The 18,612-nt window shown below is 36.8% G+C and overlaps 1 protein-coding gene and 1 pseudogene across 1 annotated transcript in view; both read left to right on the top strand.

Moving 5' to 3' along the window:
* Positions 1-18,612, top strand: part of SLC16A10 (solute carrier family 16 member 10) — a 139,775-nt gene that overhangs the window by 75,189 nt on the left and 45,974 nt on the right. Inside the window, exons 2-3 of the mRNA XM_021008205.2 lie at positions 2,234-2,378; positions 11,365-11,827. Coding sequence (XP_020863864.1) covers positions 2,234-2,378; positions 11,365-11,827 — 608 coding nt within the window. The remainder of the gene's footprint in view (positions 1-2,233; positions 2,379-11,364; positions 11,828-18,612) is intronic.
* Positions 3,705-4,402, top strand: LOC110222911 (golgin subfamily A member 7 pseudogene; annotated as a pseudogene).

Raw genomic sequence — 18,612 nt, 5'->3', positions numbered from 1 at the left:
ATTCATGGGTTGAGAAGTCTGGAATCCACTACAGCTGCCTAGGATTCAGTCCTCTGAGGCCTGCTTCAGGGTCGCTGCGGCCTGTGCACTGCGGTCCTCTCCCACCCAGCGAGATATACCTTTCTGATCAATCATCCAGATTGTCTTGGGCTGGAAATTTGTTTCACTCTGTCTTTTTGTGGGTTGTGCTGCTTTAGAATTTGTTTAGAGCCATTTTTTATAGGTATTTGGAGGGGTTTGGGGGAGAGCTCAAGTAAGTCACTGCTTTCACTCTGCCATCTTGGCTCCCCCCCAACCAAGATTCTTACCAAGTAGGAGCCAGGGCTTATTTGTGCAATAAATTAGAATCCTTCACAAAAGAAATAAAGGAGTGTTAAAAGCTATATCAAATTTATGACTTTGAGACCTCCTTGTATGATGTGCATATAATGCATGTTTATTTTGGGGTCAGGGAACAGAGCTTAGGGTCACCAGCACTCTCTTGGTTTTGTTTTTTGATTTTTTGGGGGTTTTTTTGGAGTTTTTGGCTTATATTGGCAGATTATTAATCAAATGAGATTTAAATTCCCTTATTGCAAATAATTATTGCTAACTGCAGAGCATACAAACCTTTAATTCTTCTTGCATAGCAGTAAATGGAAAAACAAGTGATTTATTTTGTGTGGGAGGTTTTTCCCCTCAAAAGTAGCATGGTATTTTTGAATAATCTAACATCTTAGACTTACTTCTTCATGCAACCCACTGACAAATTTCAATGTTTCACTTAATTCTAACATCACATCTCCTACATCTTATATAAGGAAATACTTATATTTTAAGTTCTAGTCTCCTTAGAGTAATTTCCACTCGTTATAAATTAATGTTAATGAAATCTGAACGGGACATCTAACATTTTCAAGGATATGGGACTTTTTTTCCATATCCTTCTTAAATTAGAATTAATCCAGAGAGGATCTTGTCCTGGCGATGGAGCTGCCTTAGTTCCTCTGATCTCTCCTACCTCACTGTCTTCTCCTTATCACAGCAGTTAAGGAAGAAGAGTGAGGCCAGTGTACTGGAGCTGACATATTCATATTTTGTACCCTCATTGCTGTCTGCCCTTTCAGATTGTAGCTGCCCTTTACTTTTTTTTCTTCTGATGGGGGAGAAATGAAATTTAAAGTGTGATTGAATAAATGTATAGTTTAAGAAGATATTAAAATTACTTAGAAAAATATAAAATATTAGGCACATGGTAAATCCCATTAGTTTGGTTCTATTAGTTGGAAATTTTTTATTGTATAACAAGGATATGGGCAAAAATTTAGCATTACTAAACAAATCTTTTGTTAGTGTCATAATCATAGGATTCAGGACTTGAACATATCTGAGAAATCATTTAATCCAACCTCTTTACTTTACAACATGGAGAAACTGAGTTCATCTAGGCTGAATTCTTAGATTCTCAGAATAAAATTTAGACTTGACAGCCAGTGAGATCCCTTTCCCACCAATTACCCTGGGTTTGATTTCCTTTTTTTGTTTGTTTATTTTGTTGTGGTTTTTCCAGATTAGTATTTACTATCAACAGTTATGGAGGGGGGCAACTTTGACCGTGTCTCAGGGTGCCAAATTTAGAGGGTACTTAGAGCCCTTGTAATCTTTCAGCAGTATAGAAACTATTGAGCTTGGCAATTAATTAAAATAGGAAGCTGCCAGATGGCAGGCTGTGGTTAGATGCTCCGCTGTCCTCCCTATACCTCAGCTTTGCATTCCACCCCAGTGGCTGTCTGCAGCAGCCTTCCAATGTGTTTGAGAATCTGTCTTCTCTATGCTACTTGAGCTAGTGTCTCTTCCTTATTCCTCTTAAATAAATGTCTTTTCTGTTGCTTGTTTTGTGTGTGAAAATTCCAGATAAGGGCTCTGAGTATTAAAGACAATATAGATTAATAGTGTTAAGATTACAGGGAAAATGCTTAACCTACACAAGAGAATAAACTTTCCCTTTTAGAAGCCCACATTTATAGATACAGATGGTTGATAGGAGAACAATAAAACATCTCTGTAACTGTTTTATTATTAGGTCACACTTTGTTATCTGTGATTTAGACTTTACATTTACTCAGTTTAGTCTCCCTTTTAATCAGGCTGAACTAGAAAGGATTTTCCATATTATTATTTTATTACGTATGCTTAAATATTGGTAAATACCATTCATCTATTTTATTACCTTCTTTTTCCCTCTCTTTTACAGCTTGGGTGAGTTCTCTGTCCATGGGGATGATCTTTTTCTGCTGTCCTATAGTGAGTGTATTCACAGATATATTTGGATGTCGCAAAACAGCTGTTGCTGGGGCTGCTGTAGGGCTCATTGGACTTATGTCTAGTTCTTTTGTAAGGTAAGGATTCTGTTTCCTCATATTTGATTGTCAAGAACTGTTTGATATCCTAAAGTAACTAGTTTCTTGGCACCCTCAGATCAGAGTTCCTTTGGGGATTTGCATTTTTTTCCTCTTGTAATGAGTATATCCATAAATGTTCACAGAAGGCAGTAGAAGCATATTGTTACCTTGCTTTTCTGATTCAAATCAGAGTTAGAACTGGGTGAAGCAAATAATGAAAGGTGGGTGGATACCAAGCTTTTTTTTCTAAAACTAGCAATGTAACTAACGCAATGGTTCTTTGAATTCTTATTATCATAAACTGGAGAGTATACTTAGGAAATTGCTGCTATAATTGGGCTATTAGTCATTTTAGGGAATGACAAAGCAAGTATCATTCTTAAGAGTCTGATCATCAGGCTCATAAATTATTTAATATTTTCATCAATTCTGTAGAAAGTATGTTGAAGTTCATTAGTTACTCCAACCCCAGGTGGGAAGGCATTGCACCTTGGATGAAGGGGTTGGAATTTGGAATGGTCAATGAGTACATTGAAGAAATAAGCAGAAACAACCTGGAATTAAGCTCAGTATGAATAAACACAAACTATTCCTGCTAAGAAGGAAAAAAAAATTAGTACAGAAGAAAATGTCCAGGGAGAATCAGTCAGCAGTGTCTTTTTTTTTTTTTTTGGAGCACTATGTTGAAACAGATCCAAGAACCATAAGGCAGTCTTCCCATTTCTTTGTAGTGATGCTTTTCCCCCCATAAAGGTTATTTTTTTTTTAAATTGGAGGTTTCATCTAATAATGATGTGTCAGAGAGGCACAACAATGGTTCTGAGTTCTCAAAGGCAATATCAGCAGGGCATAAGCTCTGGCAGGTCTTGTCCATTTGGAAAGGCTTTGAGTGATGGACTGTTTGCATCAGTCATCCAGGATCCAGTAGAGAAAAGTTTGTTATTAGTTTATTACCAGATGAGCGACATGATGATGAATTTTTTCATCCACAGCTATACATGAAGATAGTCTACTAAAGTATGTAATAAGAGTGTAGTTTATATTAATAGATGGAGAATCCATGCCAATGAAATCACGGATCCTTGAAAGATTAAAATAATGGAGGAAAAACTATAAATTTCCATGTATGAAACAATGCTGGGTAACTGGTACATTTTAATTGAGCCAGCAAAATTAATAATAACTATTAAATTTGATTTAAGGGAAATTACTAGTAACTGAATTCACCATCAGAGGAGACAAAGCCAGTTTATTTAGATTGGATCCCTCTTACTAGAATATTGAGTTCAGTTCTGAGCTACACAACTGAAGAATGTAGACAACATGGGGCCGCATGACAGCCGCTGGAGAGATAAGGAAGAGGTGCAGAGTGGCCTGGCCCGGACTGCCCATCTTCCACAAGACTGTAGCAAGCACCCATGTCTGGCAAGGTCTTCATCCAGTGAGACTACAGCAGTGGCACCCTTTGTCATTCCAGACCAAGTACCCCACTGAGCTGGAGAACTGGATTGATTGACTGGCAGCAGTTTGAAGAAACAGTTTGTGCTCTAAATAACCTTTTTGCAGAAGCAGAAAAGCTTGGGAGCCAATCTTGCCTTGAAGGCTGTTTAGCTTGTTAGATGTCATATACTATCTTTTTGTGCATGGAAACATATTATGAGAAGGTTCTGAAGAAAATCACCAAATATATTCAGGAACAGAATGGAAAGATTTACTCTCAGCAGGGCCTCCTTCTGACAGACGCAGTTGAGAGAGGACTTCATGTTATTGAGATGACCACTTATGAAGACAGAGGCATGCGCAGTGGAAGATAAACCATGGAGTCTAAGGGTCCATCTCAGAATGGGACTCTCCTCTGTCCACTGGCCAACTGCAGAGTGTCCCCTGTCTGCTCTTCCAGCTTCATTCCTTTGTATCGGCATTCTATTCCAAGGACTAACTTTCTAAAATTCTGCTCTTGGGTGACATCTACTTATTCAGCATTCACTTTGTGTCTTTAAACTGTGTAGAACTTTGTAATCTTTGTAGTTATTTCTGAGAAAATATAATGAAGCATTTCATTTTTAAAATTCAAAACAATTTAATAAAATGAGCTGTGGTAAATCAGCCATATCCAAAATCCGTTTCTTGTCTGCCACTAGGACTATTAGTTCTGATCAATATTTATGCTGTCATCTTTTGATTTCAGCAAGTCATATCCAGGTTTGGTTTAATTTCCCTTGAATTGAAGGTGGCCTTTTCTTCCAGGCATGCTTTTTGATGAGGGGTAAGCTAGGACTGTGGTGGACTGACATATCTCCCAGATCTCAAGGAATTCATAGGATTGCCAGATCTGTTTCTACTATTAGTTTCTCATACTGAAGCAAATTGGAATGATAATGTATGATGATACTTGTTTTTAATGTAGCAGTTAATCCTAAGTCAACTAGTACTTCATATGATTTCCAGTTACCTTGATTCTCCTTGGAGGATCTTATATTATTACTTCATTGCCATGAACATTGGGACTATGTAGTATGTGTTGCTTGTTTTATTAAAAGTATATAAGTATAATAAAGTGGATGCTAAGCCATCAGACCTATAGGCATCCTTGCTCTGCCCCTTAATGTGTAATTAACAAGTGTAATGAACATTTTCTTTATGGCTTTATTATAAATATAATTTACGGGGAAAATAATTTGATAGGAATGATACTGTATGTGCTCATGTTTAACTATTTCCACTGGTAAACCTTATGAATCATAAACCTTTCTTGAATTCAGTATTTAGGATGTGCATAGATCTTGTAATTAGTCCAGGTAAAATAATATGAATGTTTCCTGAGTAAAATTTCCAAAAATCTAAGTTAATATTTATTTTTCTTCTACCTACATTCTTCATGACAGTGTTTTCCAAGACCTTGAAATATTAAGTTAATCATTATGGTTTGAGAGCATTGTTCTTTGGAAAGAACTAAGAGATTTACTAGAAAAGAATGAAAGAATTAAAGCTCTACTTCCAGTGATATTGTAGGTGCTAATACTGGATCTAATCTAACAGATTTAATTTCTCTTATGGATTTATTAATCATTCATTTAAATCCCAGAGGCTGGTTTAATATTTTAATTGTATAAAACCCTTTTTGCTTTTCTATAACCTGTAACAGTATGTCTGTCTGCCTTTTAAACCCATTGTAAATATCAGTGCATTAGTAAACATTTTCTTAAATAATAATAAAAAAAGAAAACTTGGAAAGATTTCAGATGAGAGCCACAAAAATTGTTAAGGTTGGAAAAGACCTATGAGGAAGGTCCGCTGCTGAGACAAGGCATATGTATGCCATTGGCCAGGTTTTAAAATTAAAACCTCTGTGTATTATTTTTCCCTAGAGGCTTTGAGCTATCCAGGTGATTTGACTTAGTAGAAAATCCCTGTGTATCATGGAGAGGAGAATTATTTTTGGCATTTAAAATATGTACATTTACAAAAAGTAATATTAAAAAGTGTTGCACCCTCCTGTGTGTTGTACCCTTGGTGACTGCCTGTCTGCTTGCCTTGCCTTTCCCTACCTAGTTCTGATTCTGGGAAGGGCTGAATGAATTTAAATCACTGGGAGAAAACTGAGGGGATATGTAAAGGTTAATAATGTGAATAGTAGATTATTTTATAATGTATGTAGGCAAATACCTGTAATGTTTTTATGGTGTTAAATCAAAAGATATGTCTGAGAAACAGAATAATACCAAGTATCTTGGATTTAGACAGCATCTTTCTTTCAGATTCCTCAGTTCTAACAAGATTCCTAAAATTCAATTCAGCATTCATTCATTAAGCACTTGTGATGTGTCAGGCACTGTGCTGGGTGCCCCAAAATTAAAAAAAATGAAGTAATTTCTACTCTCAAGGAACGTTCTAAACAGATGTTTCTTTGTACCAAAGAAGGTCATGTTTCTTCTATTTAAAGTGTATTGTTCACATTCAAGATGAGGAGGATATCACTAGATAACAATTTATCATCCTATAGCATTTATTAAGTGTTTACTGCACTATATGTACCAGGTACTATTGTGGGTCCTGGAGATGTAAAAACAAAACAAAATGAAAAAATGAAATGATCCCTGCTCTCAAGGAGCTTACATTCTATTGGAGGAGACAATATGTAAGTATGTAATTATATATGTAATAAATTCAAAATAAACACAAAGTAGTTAATGAAGGAGGGCAGTACCAGTTGAGGAAGATCAAGAAAGGTTTAATATAGAAAGTGATTCTTGAATGAGATTCTGTAAGGTGAATTAAGAAGAGAGTACATGCCTGGCATTTCTACAGAAATAGGAAAATTTGGAAGGATGGAGTTTTAGGGTGAAATATAATGAGTTCTGTTTTGGATATGCTGAGTTTAAGATGTCTCTGAGACATCCAGTTTGAGATGACTAATGGGCAGTTGATGATGTGGAACTGAAGCTCAGGATGCAGGCTGGGGCTGGATATATAGATCTGTGAGTCATCTGCATAAAGATTATAATCAAACCCAAAGGAGCTAATTAGGTCAAGAAGAGATAACTAGGACAAAGTGTTTGGGAATAACCACAATTATGAAGAGTATTACCAGGTTGATGAGCTATCAAAGGAGATTGGGTGGTCAGATGAGGAAGAAAACCAGAAGACAGTAATGTCACAAAATCCCAAAGAAAGTATCCAGGAGGAAAGGATGGTCAACAGTGTCAAGTAAAGCAGAATGGTAAAGAAGGATTTAGAGTGAGAAAAAGATTAGCCTACCAGATTTGTCAATTAAGATATTCTTGTTTACTTTTGAGAGAGTAGTTTCAGCTGAGTAATGTCAGAAGTTAGATTGCGAAGTGTTGGAGTGATAAAAGTGGCAGTAAAGACGGTAGACACCTTTTTCTAGAAGTTTGACAAAGGGAGGAAAGATGATAGGATGATAGCATGAGGTGTTGGTAAGGTCTAGTGAAAGTATTTTAAGAATAGAGAGGACTTGGGCATGTTTGAAGGCAGTAGAAAAGGAACTAGTAGAAAGGAAGAGATTAATGATTTTAGAAAGGGGATGATAATTGAGGGGGCAGTCTGTTAAATGAAGACAAGCTGGGATTGGATTAAGGGCATATATAGAAGGGGTGACTTTGGCAAGGAGAAGGGCTACGATGTTATTAGAGACTAGAGGAAAGGAAGAGAGAATGGAGGATGAATTCAGGGAGCTTTGGAATGAAGAGAAAGGGAAAAGAGAAAGCCCATGGCAAATGGCCTCAGTTGCTAATAGGAGAGGGGAAATGGGAGGTATGGGAGGCTTGATGAGGGAAAGGGAAGTTTTACTTTTTGTAGGGCACATGTGACCCTGGGCAAGTCATTTAATCTATTTCTGCCTCAGTTTTCTCAGCTGTAAAAATGGGGATAATGATAATACTTCTCTTACAGGGTTATTGTGAGGATCATAAGATATAGTAATTGTAAAGAGCATAGCAAAGTGCCTGGTATATAGTAAGTACTATGTAAATATTAGCTATTTTTGTTATTGTTATTGCCTTTGTTAATACTACTTCTACTAGTACTACTGCCTTTGTTGCAGTGAGGATCTAGTTGAAGTTAGATATTCCAAATTTTCCTATTTTTCTAGAAAACGCTATTATGCCAGGCATATACTCTCTCTTTACATCCACCTCATAGAATACCTTTCTTCATTCAAGAATCACTCTCTATACTAAGCCTTTCTTGATCTTCTTCAACGGCTAATGCCCTCCCTCATGTGCAGTATATATCTTTCTCTAACCCTGTATACAGCAGCAAGGGAGTAGGAGTGAAAAAAGTGAATGGTGAGAGTAATCCAGGGTTAGGGTTTTGTACAAGGATGAGTAACAGTAGGGTGTAGAGACTAGAGATTCAAGAGTATAGTGTGGAATTGTATTGTTAACTATAGGGCTGAGGTTGGGAAGAGAGGAAAATGAAGCTGGAGCAGGGCTCATAGGCTGAATTCTGTAGGGTAAAGGAATTGGAGGTCTCAGAGAGGACTAAGAATGGAGGAATAAGATATGGGAAGAGATGGAATTATAGAATATAGTCCTGAACAGTTCCCTGAGATAAATAATTGTTCAAGTATGTCACTTTTCCAATGGTTTTTTTAAAACCTATCATTCATCAATAAGTAGAAACATTTTGATATACAAAGGACAAAAAAAAAGGATAGTATATGAAATTGAGAACTTGTTACATTATTTTTAAAGTGTTAAATTTAACAAGGAAGTAACAAAATTGCCCTGTTGGCATTACCTTCTGAATTTGTTACTTCTAAGTATTTGTACAGCACTGCATTTTTATTACAGCTATATGCTGTTAGATGTGTTCATTAATCTTTTTCCTAGTAGCTTTCAGATTTCCATTTGCATTACATTTTGATGACCTTAACTCAGATTAATTGCAATTCACCAGGCATATGAATGCATATAACATGTGTAGCTGTATTGAGGGTTTTAGAGGAGTAAGAATGAAAAACAGTTCAGCATCATTATCGTGCAGTCAAGTAACTTATGGTGTGGTTGGAAAATTGTTCCAAATCAACATAAATTAGTACTGCATGAAATTTCACATAAATTATATTGGTAAATGCTAAATAATAAATAGCTAAGATTTATATAGAGCCTTCTATGTACCAGACACTATGCTAAGTGTTTTACAATTATTATCTCATTTGATATTCACAACAATCTTGTGAGGTGGGTCCTCTTATTATTCCCATTTTTACAGCTGAGTAAACTGAGGCTGATATAGGTTAAGTGACTTGCCTAAGGTCACAAAGCTTGTAAGCGTCTGAGGCTAGATTTGAGTTCAGATCTTCCTGACTTCAGGCTTAGTGCTATATATATGTTGAGCCACCTAGCTGCCTTACTATGTATACTGAGTGTTCTTCCTCTTGCTGGGAATATTAGTTTATCCTTCTGGACTAACCCATTCCACAAAAATTTCTTTCTCCTCTATACTTCTGTCATTGTTAATAAATACCACATAATTATGTTTAGTTTTATAGTCCATTTTTATAGTTCATTTAGCTATTGAATTTCAGTGGCAGCCTTCCAGAATTCAGCTACACATCCTGATGTGTCTCTCCTCTCCCTGGTCCCAGTCCCAACAAGAAAAATGGTTGTCACAAAGCCCATGCATTTTATTGAAAGTCTGTTGATGTAGTACTGTGTGTAAAATGAGTCCTGATTCAGTAAGCTTCACAATACAAGAGGCAGTGGGGAAAGGCTCTGCTAGAGGTGTATAGCTGAAGGCTTAGCTCCATTGCAGTAATGGTACAGTAGAGACCAGCAAACAGCTGATGTTCATGATGAAAATAACCCTTGGTGACCCAGAAAATATATATTATGTTCAGTGTGTTTCTGCTTAAGAAAGCTAGGAAAACATTTTAAAATGCCTTTTAAATTTCTAGCTAAAATGGCTAAAATGACTTGAAAAAATCAACACCTAAGAATCTCTTCTTGGTTATTTAGAGAACTTTACCTACATGGATAGTTTATTCACTGATGCTGAATTAATGAGGTATTCTCATAATATTACTTCTAGTTGTCTTAGTTTTATTTCACCAATGAGATTTTTAACTTCTTGAAGCCATGTGCAATGTCTTTTTTTTTTTTAATTTCTTTTATTCCCTGGAGGAATGGTTTGCTCACTAAATATCTATTGAATGAACAAGTAACATAGAGCAAAGGAATGGCCATTGTGGGATAAGCTGTGTTAACAAAAGCTTATGGGGAGCAAGTGTTTTGAAGCAGGTCTTCAAAGTATATGGAAATGGACATGGAAGGAAGGTTTAGCCACATGACTCAATTTTATTTGATCCTTCTGGAGTTCCTTGTGATCATCCTGGTACTTTGCCATTACTGTCATTAGTCTTTCCATTTTGCCAGGAACTTCACCTAACAATGCCTCACATATAATAGGTATTCAGTAAATGCTTGTTGAGTAGTATTGAATAATTAACCTCAGCCTCTAAGTTTCTAATATGTACTCTGCTTTTGTTACTTTTAAACTGAACTTTTATTAAGTCTAAATAAATGATATTCACTTCCTTTTATTCTTGACGTTCTCTTTTTCAAAGAATTCAAGAAATCTTACAGCATTTTACTTTTTATAAAATATGTGCTTACTTGGGCCAGTCTGTCAATGTTATTCAGAATGCTTTATGATTCTTTAAAAGATTTTCATGGGCTCTGGGCTAATAAACTAGAACTGTTAATGGGCATTATGTTTTATCTTGTGCAGTTGTATTATTTGCACAACCAACAGTAACATAAAGTAGGGCAAAGTTTGATCCATAGAGCTTAGGTCAGAAAAAATAAAGCCTCTTTGCTAATGTTCTGGATGCATAGGGGGAAGTATAGTGAAGCTTCTCTCCATCTGACAGACTGTTTTAATCCAGTGGATGCTTGTTATATATAGCAGTAACATCATTGTTGAAATCTTTCCCCTGAAAATGTGTTCTGATAAGAGAAATCTAATTGGTTTTCATTGAACTTATTTGGAAAAAGAAATCATTATTCTTGGCTCTGTTAAGTCTGATTTCACTTTTTCATTTTATTATATTTACAAATTGCCAAGAACCCCAGTGATTCCAAGTGAAATACTGTTGTCTTCCTGAGTTCATGGAATCACTGTTAGTCTTAAATTTTCACACCCAATGGTAAGAGGCATTTATATCCATTCAGATTGAATCAAACTGTTTTTAGTGTAAAATTCTGTGCCTAAGAATAGTGGACTTGCCTTCATTTGCTCTCTTTCTTTCTCTTTTCCTATCCCCCTTTTCTTTTTTCTTTCCTTTTTTTTTCTTCCTCCCCCCAATAGTACTTGTAGATAATATACACTGATTTTAGCATCAGTAATTTTGAGGAAACAATATAATGGAAATCTGCATTTATTTTTAAAATGGGCATATCTCAGCCATTGCAATAATCAATAGTGAAAATTATTTTCCTTTTCTTTCATTTCCATACAGCTCCATCGAGCCTCTGTATCTCACATATGGAATTATATTTGCCTGTGGCTGCTCTTTTGCATACCAGCCATCGTTGGTCATTTTGGGACATTATTTCAAGAAACGCCTGGGACTGGTGAATGGCATCGTTACTGCTGGCAGCAGCGTTTTCACAATATTACTCCCTTTGCTTTTAAGGGTACTGATTGATAAATTGGGACTGTTTGATACACTCAGAGTCCTGTGTATCTTCATGTTTGTCTTGTTTTTGGCTGGCTTTACCTACAAACCCTTACATCCTAATGCCAAATATAAAGACAGTGGGAAGAAAGGAGAGAAAAAATTCTTTCTCTTTTCTAGGAGAAAGTTTAGTCCTCCCAGAAAAGTTTTTAATTTCTCCATCTTCAAGGTCACAGGTTATTCAGTCTGGGCTTTTGGAATCCCACTTGCACTTTTTGGATATTTTGTGCCTTACGTTCACTTGGTAAGTGTGGTTTTTTGGCTTACTTTGCAATGTTCTGTTAATACTTTTAGGTGAAAGTTTTGGTGGATGAAACAAATAATATATCAAGTTGAAGCTGTTTTGGAACATTCTCCTGGTTGTAATCCAGGGCCTCTTGTAATTAGAAATATCTGAGCTCAAGGCCAAACCATCCATCAGAATCTCTTAAAAAACCAATCACAGTGGGCTTTGGCTCCTTAATAAAAACATAACATACCCCCCAAGGAGGGAAAAAAACCCCAAAAATCCAATCAATTAAAAAGCTGTTTTAAAAATGGAAATGATTGTGGGTGAAAAAAAGAGTGAAGTCATTTCTTTTGGGGAGGGCAGTAATCTTCATAGGGGACAAATAAGGTATAGTGCAGGGGTAGGGAACCTGCGGCCTCGAGGCCTTAATGAAAGGATTTGTTCCGTGAAGTTTGGAATCAGTCAAAGGGCCTCTCTTGAGGACCTCGTGGGCCACATGTGACCTCTCTGTCAGGAGGTAGGTAGCATATATCATGAATCGTCAGACAACTACTTTGGAAGAATTAAGAAATGTGCCAGATGAAAAGAGAATTAGGATTTCATAGAAAGCTAGGATTTCAAACATTCAAACCGCCTTAAGTGTATGTTCCTATTTCTTTTTTTTTGTTTTGTTTTGTTTTTGGTTTTTTTGGCTAGGCAGTGGGGTTAAGTGACTTGCCCAGGGTCACACAGCTAGTAAGGGTTATGTGTCTGAGGTCAGATTTGGACTCATGTCTTCCTGATTCCAGGGCCAGTGCTCTATCCACTGCGCCACCTAGCTGCCCCATATGTGTTCCTATTTCAAAGTGTATATTTCAACCTCTTTATATTGAAATCAGAATAAGTGGTGTTTGAAATATTTGCTCCATGGCAAGCCTTATTCACAAGGCTTGTTATGTCCCTTTTTTGTTTTCCTGCAGCTGCCACTGAATTTTATTTACAGTTCAACAGAGTTGAGAGTTGAACTATGATAAACACAAATGATGGTTTAGATGTAGTCCTGATAGTGTCATAACTGTTTGGTTGTTTTTTTGTGTGTGTGTGTGTATGTATGGGTGAACTTAGACCTCATTGAGCCAGTATCCAGTTTGAGTTTTTGTGCAAGATTGGTATCAGTAGTTAAAAGAATTCTTGTGCTCAGGTCAAAATTACTTTTAATTCAGTGCTAATATTCTTTGAAGTGTTTCTCTCTTCTAATTCTAGTCTTCAAAGCATGTATTATAAAGTTAGACTTACTGTGAATACAACCACATGTTAATTTTTATTGTGACTATAGCATTGAATTCAAACCTTGACTTCTTGGGTAAGTCATTTAAAATCTTCTGCTTTCAATATTCTTATGTGTAGAATGAGAGAGTTCAGATTTTTCAGTTGTTTTTTCAGCTAAATTAGATCATCTCTAAATTCTCTTTCAACTTTAAAATTCTATGATCCTAGGAACTAGGGAAACATATCATTAATCATTTTGAGCTAATGTCCTTAGCTATGAAAGGAGGTAGAAACCAGGAATAAAAGATCATATTCATAGATTTAGAACCAGAAGGGATGTCAGAGGTCATCTAGTAAACCCCCCTCCTTTTGCACATCAGGGAATTGAAACTCAGAGGGGGGAGTGACTTGCCCAACATTACAAAGATAATAAGTGGCAGAGCCATATTTGAATCTAGTTTCTGTCACTTTAGAACCAATCTCCTTTCTACTGAGGTGTAGAGAAGAAGGGTACATGCATTTTGGATTTTTTGCTGACCTGTGTTCCTGCTGCCAGACAAGTAAACCTGGGGAGAATGACTGGATATCTGGGTAGGGGAGAAGACTACAATGTCATTGGCTTTGTTCAACAAGATGATGGTTTTGTTAATGACTCAACCTTGGCCAGGGATTTTGTAACTAGATCAAATGAAAGAATATATGACCCTCTGGCCCAGATGTAATGAATTGCCATATCCTGAGCCTCAACTATTCTCTTAAATATAGTGTTGCTTCTAAGTGATCTAATACAATCTCTTTGAAGAACTGGTAGGAAAAAAGATGCCTCAGCATCTTTCCTCATTTATGTCATAGCTACCTCTGCTTTAATTCCAGGGCAAAACCTGAGAACTTTCATCCTCTGCTTTTAGCTAGAGGATAGGATAATTTTTTTTTCTGCTTCTTTGGAATATATATGAAGAAATCTGTATCCAAGCCTTGCAAATAGAAAGTATCAAAAGAATTCTATGCCCAGGAACCAAAACACTGTAAACAATGTCAATATGGAGAAGCACTAAAACACCAGTCAAAGATAGTGATTAACTGGAGAATATCAGGGATTCATTAGGGTACCCATATCATCATTCAGTGAATAAACTTTTTTTTTTTAGGCAGTTGGGGTTAAGTGACTTACTCAGGGTCACACAGCCAGTAGGTGTCAAGTGTTTGGACTGAGGCCGGATTTGAACTCAGGTCCTCTTGACTTCAGGGCCGGTGCTCTAACCACTGTGCCACCTAGCTGCCCCCAGTGAATAAACATTTATTAAGTACCAGCTACATGCCAGGCACTGTGCTAAGTGACAGAGGATACAAGAAGACAAAAGACAGTTGCTGTTCTCAAGGAGCTCACCATCTAATGGAGAGAGACAACTTGCAGACAACTATATACAAACGAGATATATCTCGGATAAATCAGAGATAGACAGTAGGGGGAAGTCACTAGCTTTAAAGGAGATTGGGAGAGACTTCCTGTACATGATGGGATTTTAGCCGGGACTTGAAGGAATCTAGGGAAGCCAGGAAACAGAGTTGAGGAGGGAGAAAATCAAAGGCATGCCCAAAGTTAGTAGATGGGGGTGTCCTATATGAGGAACAGCAAAGAGGCCAATGTTTCTGGATTACAGAGATTATATGGGTTGAGGGGCATGTAAGGAATGAGAAGACCGGAAAGGTAAGAGAAGGCCAGTTTATGAAGGGCTTTTGTATGCCAAAGGAGGATTTTATACTTGATCTTGGAGGTTATAGGAGACACTGGAGTTTATAGAGAAGGTTGACGTGATTAGACCTTTGCTTTAGGAAGAATACTTTGATAGGGGAGTGATTTGAGGCAGTGAAATCAACCAGCAAGCTATTGAAATACTGTCTAGGCTAAAGGACACATCCCTTTTTTAAGCAATGAGGTATTGGCAAATTAATTGCTTTTCAGGAAATATCCTTTGTGAAGCACTTTGTCTGAATGGATGTTTCTTAGGAAGTTTCTGTTGGGTTAAAATAAAATGTATTTTTAAAAAGTATCAGGAACCCATTATTTTGAAGGGATTATTCTACCTTAGAAGGATTTGGGCATGATAGTAATGCCTTTACATTAGACAACCTTATCCAGTAATGTGTGACTATATTTTTTAAGCATGCTGATAAACTTGGCTATCTTGTTTGGAAAAGATTAGTGCTCCTGGAGAAATTGAAGCATGTATTACTAAGATAAAGAGTATCTTCTGTTTACAAACTTTATGTTCCCATAATCTGATGAACTCATGATAATGTAATAAGTTAAATTGATGGTTCCTTAATAAAATTTTGCCTGAGGATATAAGTTGAATTGGCTATTCACATACAGAACAATAATGCAATAATGCTATTAAATCTTGTAACAAATCAGACTTCATCTCTGCTTCTTTTTCCTGCTCTTCCTCCATGCATGTTGACTGAGGACATTTATGGACATATTCCTCCCCTCCTCTCCCCTCTCCTCTTTTCTTCTTCCCTCTCCTCTCCCTTTCCCTCTCTTCTCTTCTCTCCCTTCTCCTCTCTTTTCCTTTCCTTTCCTCTCCTCTCCACTCCATCTCTATCTCTTTCTCTTTCTGTCTGATCTCTCTCATTGCTTTGGGACTAAAAATCATTATAGGCAGGTAACATAACCCCTGCTTTAAAAAAAAAAAGAAATATGTTCTGAATGTAGGCTGTTGCACTTGTGGTATATTATATTTTAAGGTCTAAATTAGGGAGATGAGTTTGTCCTGACTTAAGACTCCTTGCACAATATTTTCCTTGCAATTTCCTTATACTTCTTTCCTTACCCAAGGACAAGTGGCAACAATAGAGCATAAGGCTTCATTTTAAAAAGCCAGTAAACTACTGTAGAAATATAGTTTTTTTCTAAGTTGGAGTCCTTTCTGATAATAGCTCCTTCTGTTTTTCATAACTGCTGCTCTGTTCTATCCCCAAGTATAGCTTAGCAGCTCTACCCTAGGCAGTGTTACTCCTGAAGTTTTTCTGAAAGGAACTAACTGCTTCCCCTCACCCCAGCAATTCTAGGCATAGAATTCCTGTACCCAGTCTATACTCCAACCACGTACTAATATTTGACCAACATATGACACAGAAATAGTACTCTACACTTTTACACTAGTTTGTTCCATGTCTGTGTATTGAGGACAAGGACTAGATCTCTGTCGGCATTCAGTTTTGTCATTTTGGAATCATTTGTGGACATTATTAGTCAACTCTGCAGCAGCTAATACCTCATGATGCAGTCCACAAGCAGAAATTAGAGATTTTAAGAATCAATAGGTTGTATTAAAAAAAAAAAAGAGCTACTTAGGCTGCATGAGAGCTGAAGAAGCCAATGAGGTATGGTAGAAAGAGTTCTGGGTCTGGAATCAGAAGACCTGATTTTAAATTCCACCTGGGTAAATTACTACCTATTATTTTTCCTTACAGGGGCTTCAGTTCCCTCATTTATAAAATTGGGTGCAGGGAAAACTGCATTTATGTTTTCTCAATTCCATTCATTTGACTCTTGAAGTCACATGATCCTAGACAGTCTTAATTAATCTATAAAGTTTTTATCTAGTGTCTGTTATAAATACTTTTATACTGCAAGGATAAATTTTTGTTGATAATCTTTCAGAGATTTCTAGGTTTCCTAGAAATTGTGTTGTAATGGTTGGCTTCTAGGACTTTCATAGTGCCCTCTGCCACTGTCTCAAGTTTGAAAACAGCTGTTCTTCTCTATGGGCTCTTTTTAATTCTAGAGTTAGGAAAACCATTTTATAGTCATGTTTTTATTTTATTTTGCTCACCACAAATGCAATTCCTGAAACATATTAAAAGGAAAATAATGACTCATATCTGAACAACTCCTTCTTCATTGTCCCTAACAATCAGCTTTTGCTTTAAAGACTCCCAATGAGGATGAACTCTCTGTCTTTGGAGGAAGCCATCCCTCCATTTTGTTAGAGCTTTGAGTATTAGGAAATCTTTTCTTACATCAAGTCTAAAATTGCTTTTTTGTAGCTGCCATCCATTGGCTCCTAGTTTTTGCCTTCTGGGGCCAAGCCAAACAAGTAGAGTTCCTTTTCCTTCTAACAGCTCTTCAAATTATTTTGATGGTAGCTATGTTATTCCATCTATGATCTATAGTGATGTAGAAGCTCACAATTTATTGAAGCAGCCCATTCTTTTTTTTTTCTGACAGCTCTCATTGATTGGCAAATTCTTTCTTAAATAGAGAGGATTTTTCTTTAAATAGACTTCCTTAAACTGATTGGTCCCAGTTTTATTCCCTGGGGTCCTAAAGAATGAGTTTAACCCTGGTCATGTGACACTTCTTTAAATATTTAAAGACAGCTATCATGTTAGTTGTATTTCAACATGGGAAACAGATTCTCAGGGAAACAATAGAAAGTGCGACCTGTGAAAACCAAAGAGATACATTTTTACCATTCTAGATAATAAAATGTTTCTGAGTGTAGCATGTCACCCTATATCATTTGTCCTTACTTCCAGACTCAGTCACAGTAAGAACTACTACGAGATTTTGGTTGTCTCAGTTTTTAGTCAGTAATACTCTGGGGGCACAAGACTTTTTTTTTGAAATCTTAGGCATCTCCTACAGCAGCTAGCAGATGGCAATGACCTATCCATCTTCTTTTCCAGGGGAGGTCTACTGTTTTTTCCTTTTGTGTGTGGGGATGATATATTTTACTACTTCTTCTTAAACCTGGGGTAACTGTTGTGCCACTTGGTGACTGACCTCTGCAAACCCTACCTCCCTCAACTGGAATAGAAAGTTTTCTTCAGTATGTTTCCTCATTGTCTCTAAAGACAACAGGAATTTTAAGCAAGCCCTAGAGATTCCATGTGTTCTATCAGCATGTTATGATGGAAAAAGCACAGGATTTGAAGTTGAAACATTTAGGTTTAAATTCCAGCTTTGCCAGTTATTGCCAGTGTGACTTTGAACAAGTCACTTTTCTTAGTCTCAGTTTCCTTAACAGTAACGTGAAAGAGTTAGACTAGAGGTCATCTCTAAACATGATTCTGTTATCCTAGCAGTGGTGCTGTCTCTACATTATGATGTCCATTTCTGGTTGCAATAAGAGCTAAGGGCAAAAATGTCTAGGATTGTTTTTTTAAAAGAGTGGGGTAGTATGGGGGCGTTAGTCCTATAACCATTCTCTACTTTCCCATGTGCATGTCTTTTTGCTTCATGTGCTAGCACTGAATATGAAAATATGAGAGATATAAATATGAGAGAATAAGAGTGTCTTTGTCAATCTGGCCATTGTGAAATATTCCTGTCCTTTCCTTTCCTGTCCTTGTCTGCATGAATGTGAGTTTCCGTGCCACAGTATGGGTCATAGTTCTTGCAGTCAATCAGGCTCCTGATTCAGTGGTATGCAAAAGACATGGCAGGAAACTAAAATTTTATAAAAAGAAATGGATGAATTTATCCTAAGATCTGCCCTATACAAATTTCATGGAGACAGCATGGCTAAGTAGATGGTGCTGTG

Source organism: Phascolarctos cinereus, unplaced genomic scaffold, assembly GCF_003287225.1.
Source record: "Phascolarctos cinereus isolate Bilbo 61053 unplaced genomic scaffold, phaCin_HiC Scaffold_5;HRSCAF=322, whole genome shotgun sequence".
Taxonomy (NCBI): Eukaryota; Metazoa; Chordata; class Mammalia; order Diprotodontia; family Phascolarctidae; genus Phascolarctos; species Phascolarctos cinereus.
This window is presented reverse-complemented; position numbering and strand designations above follow the sequence as displayed.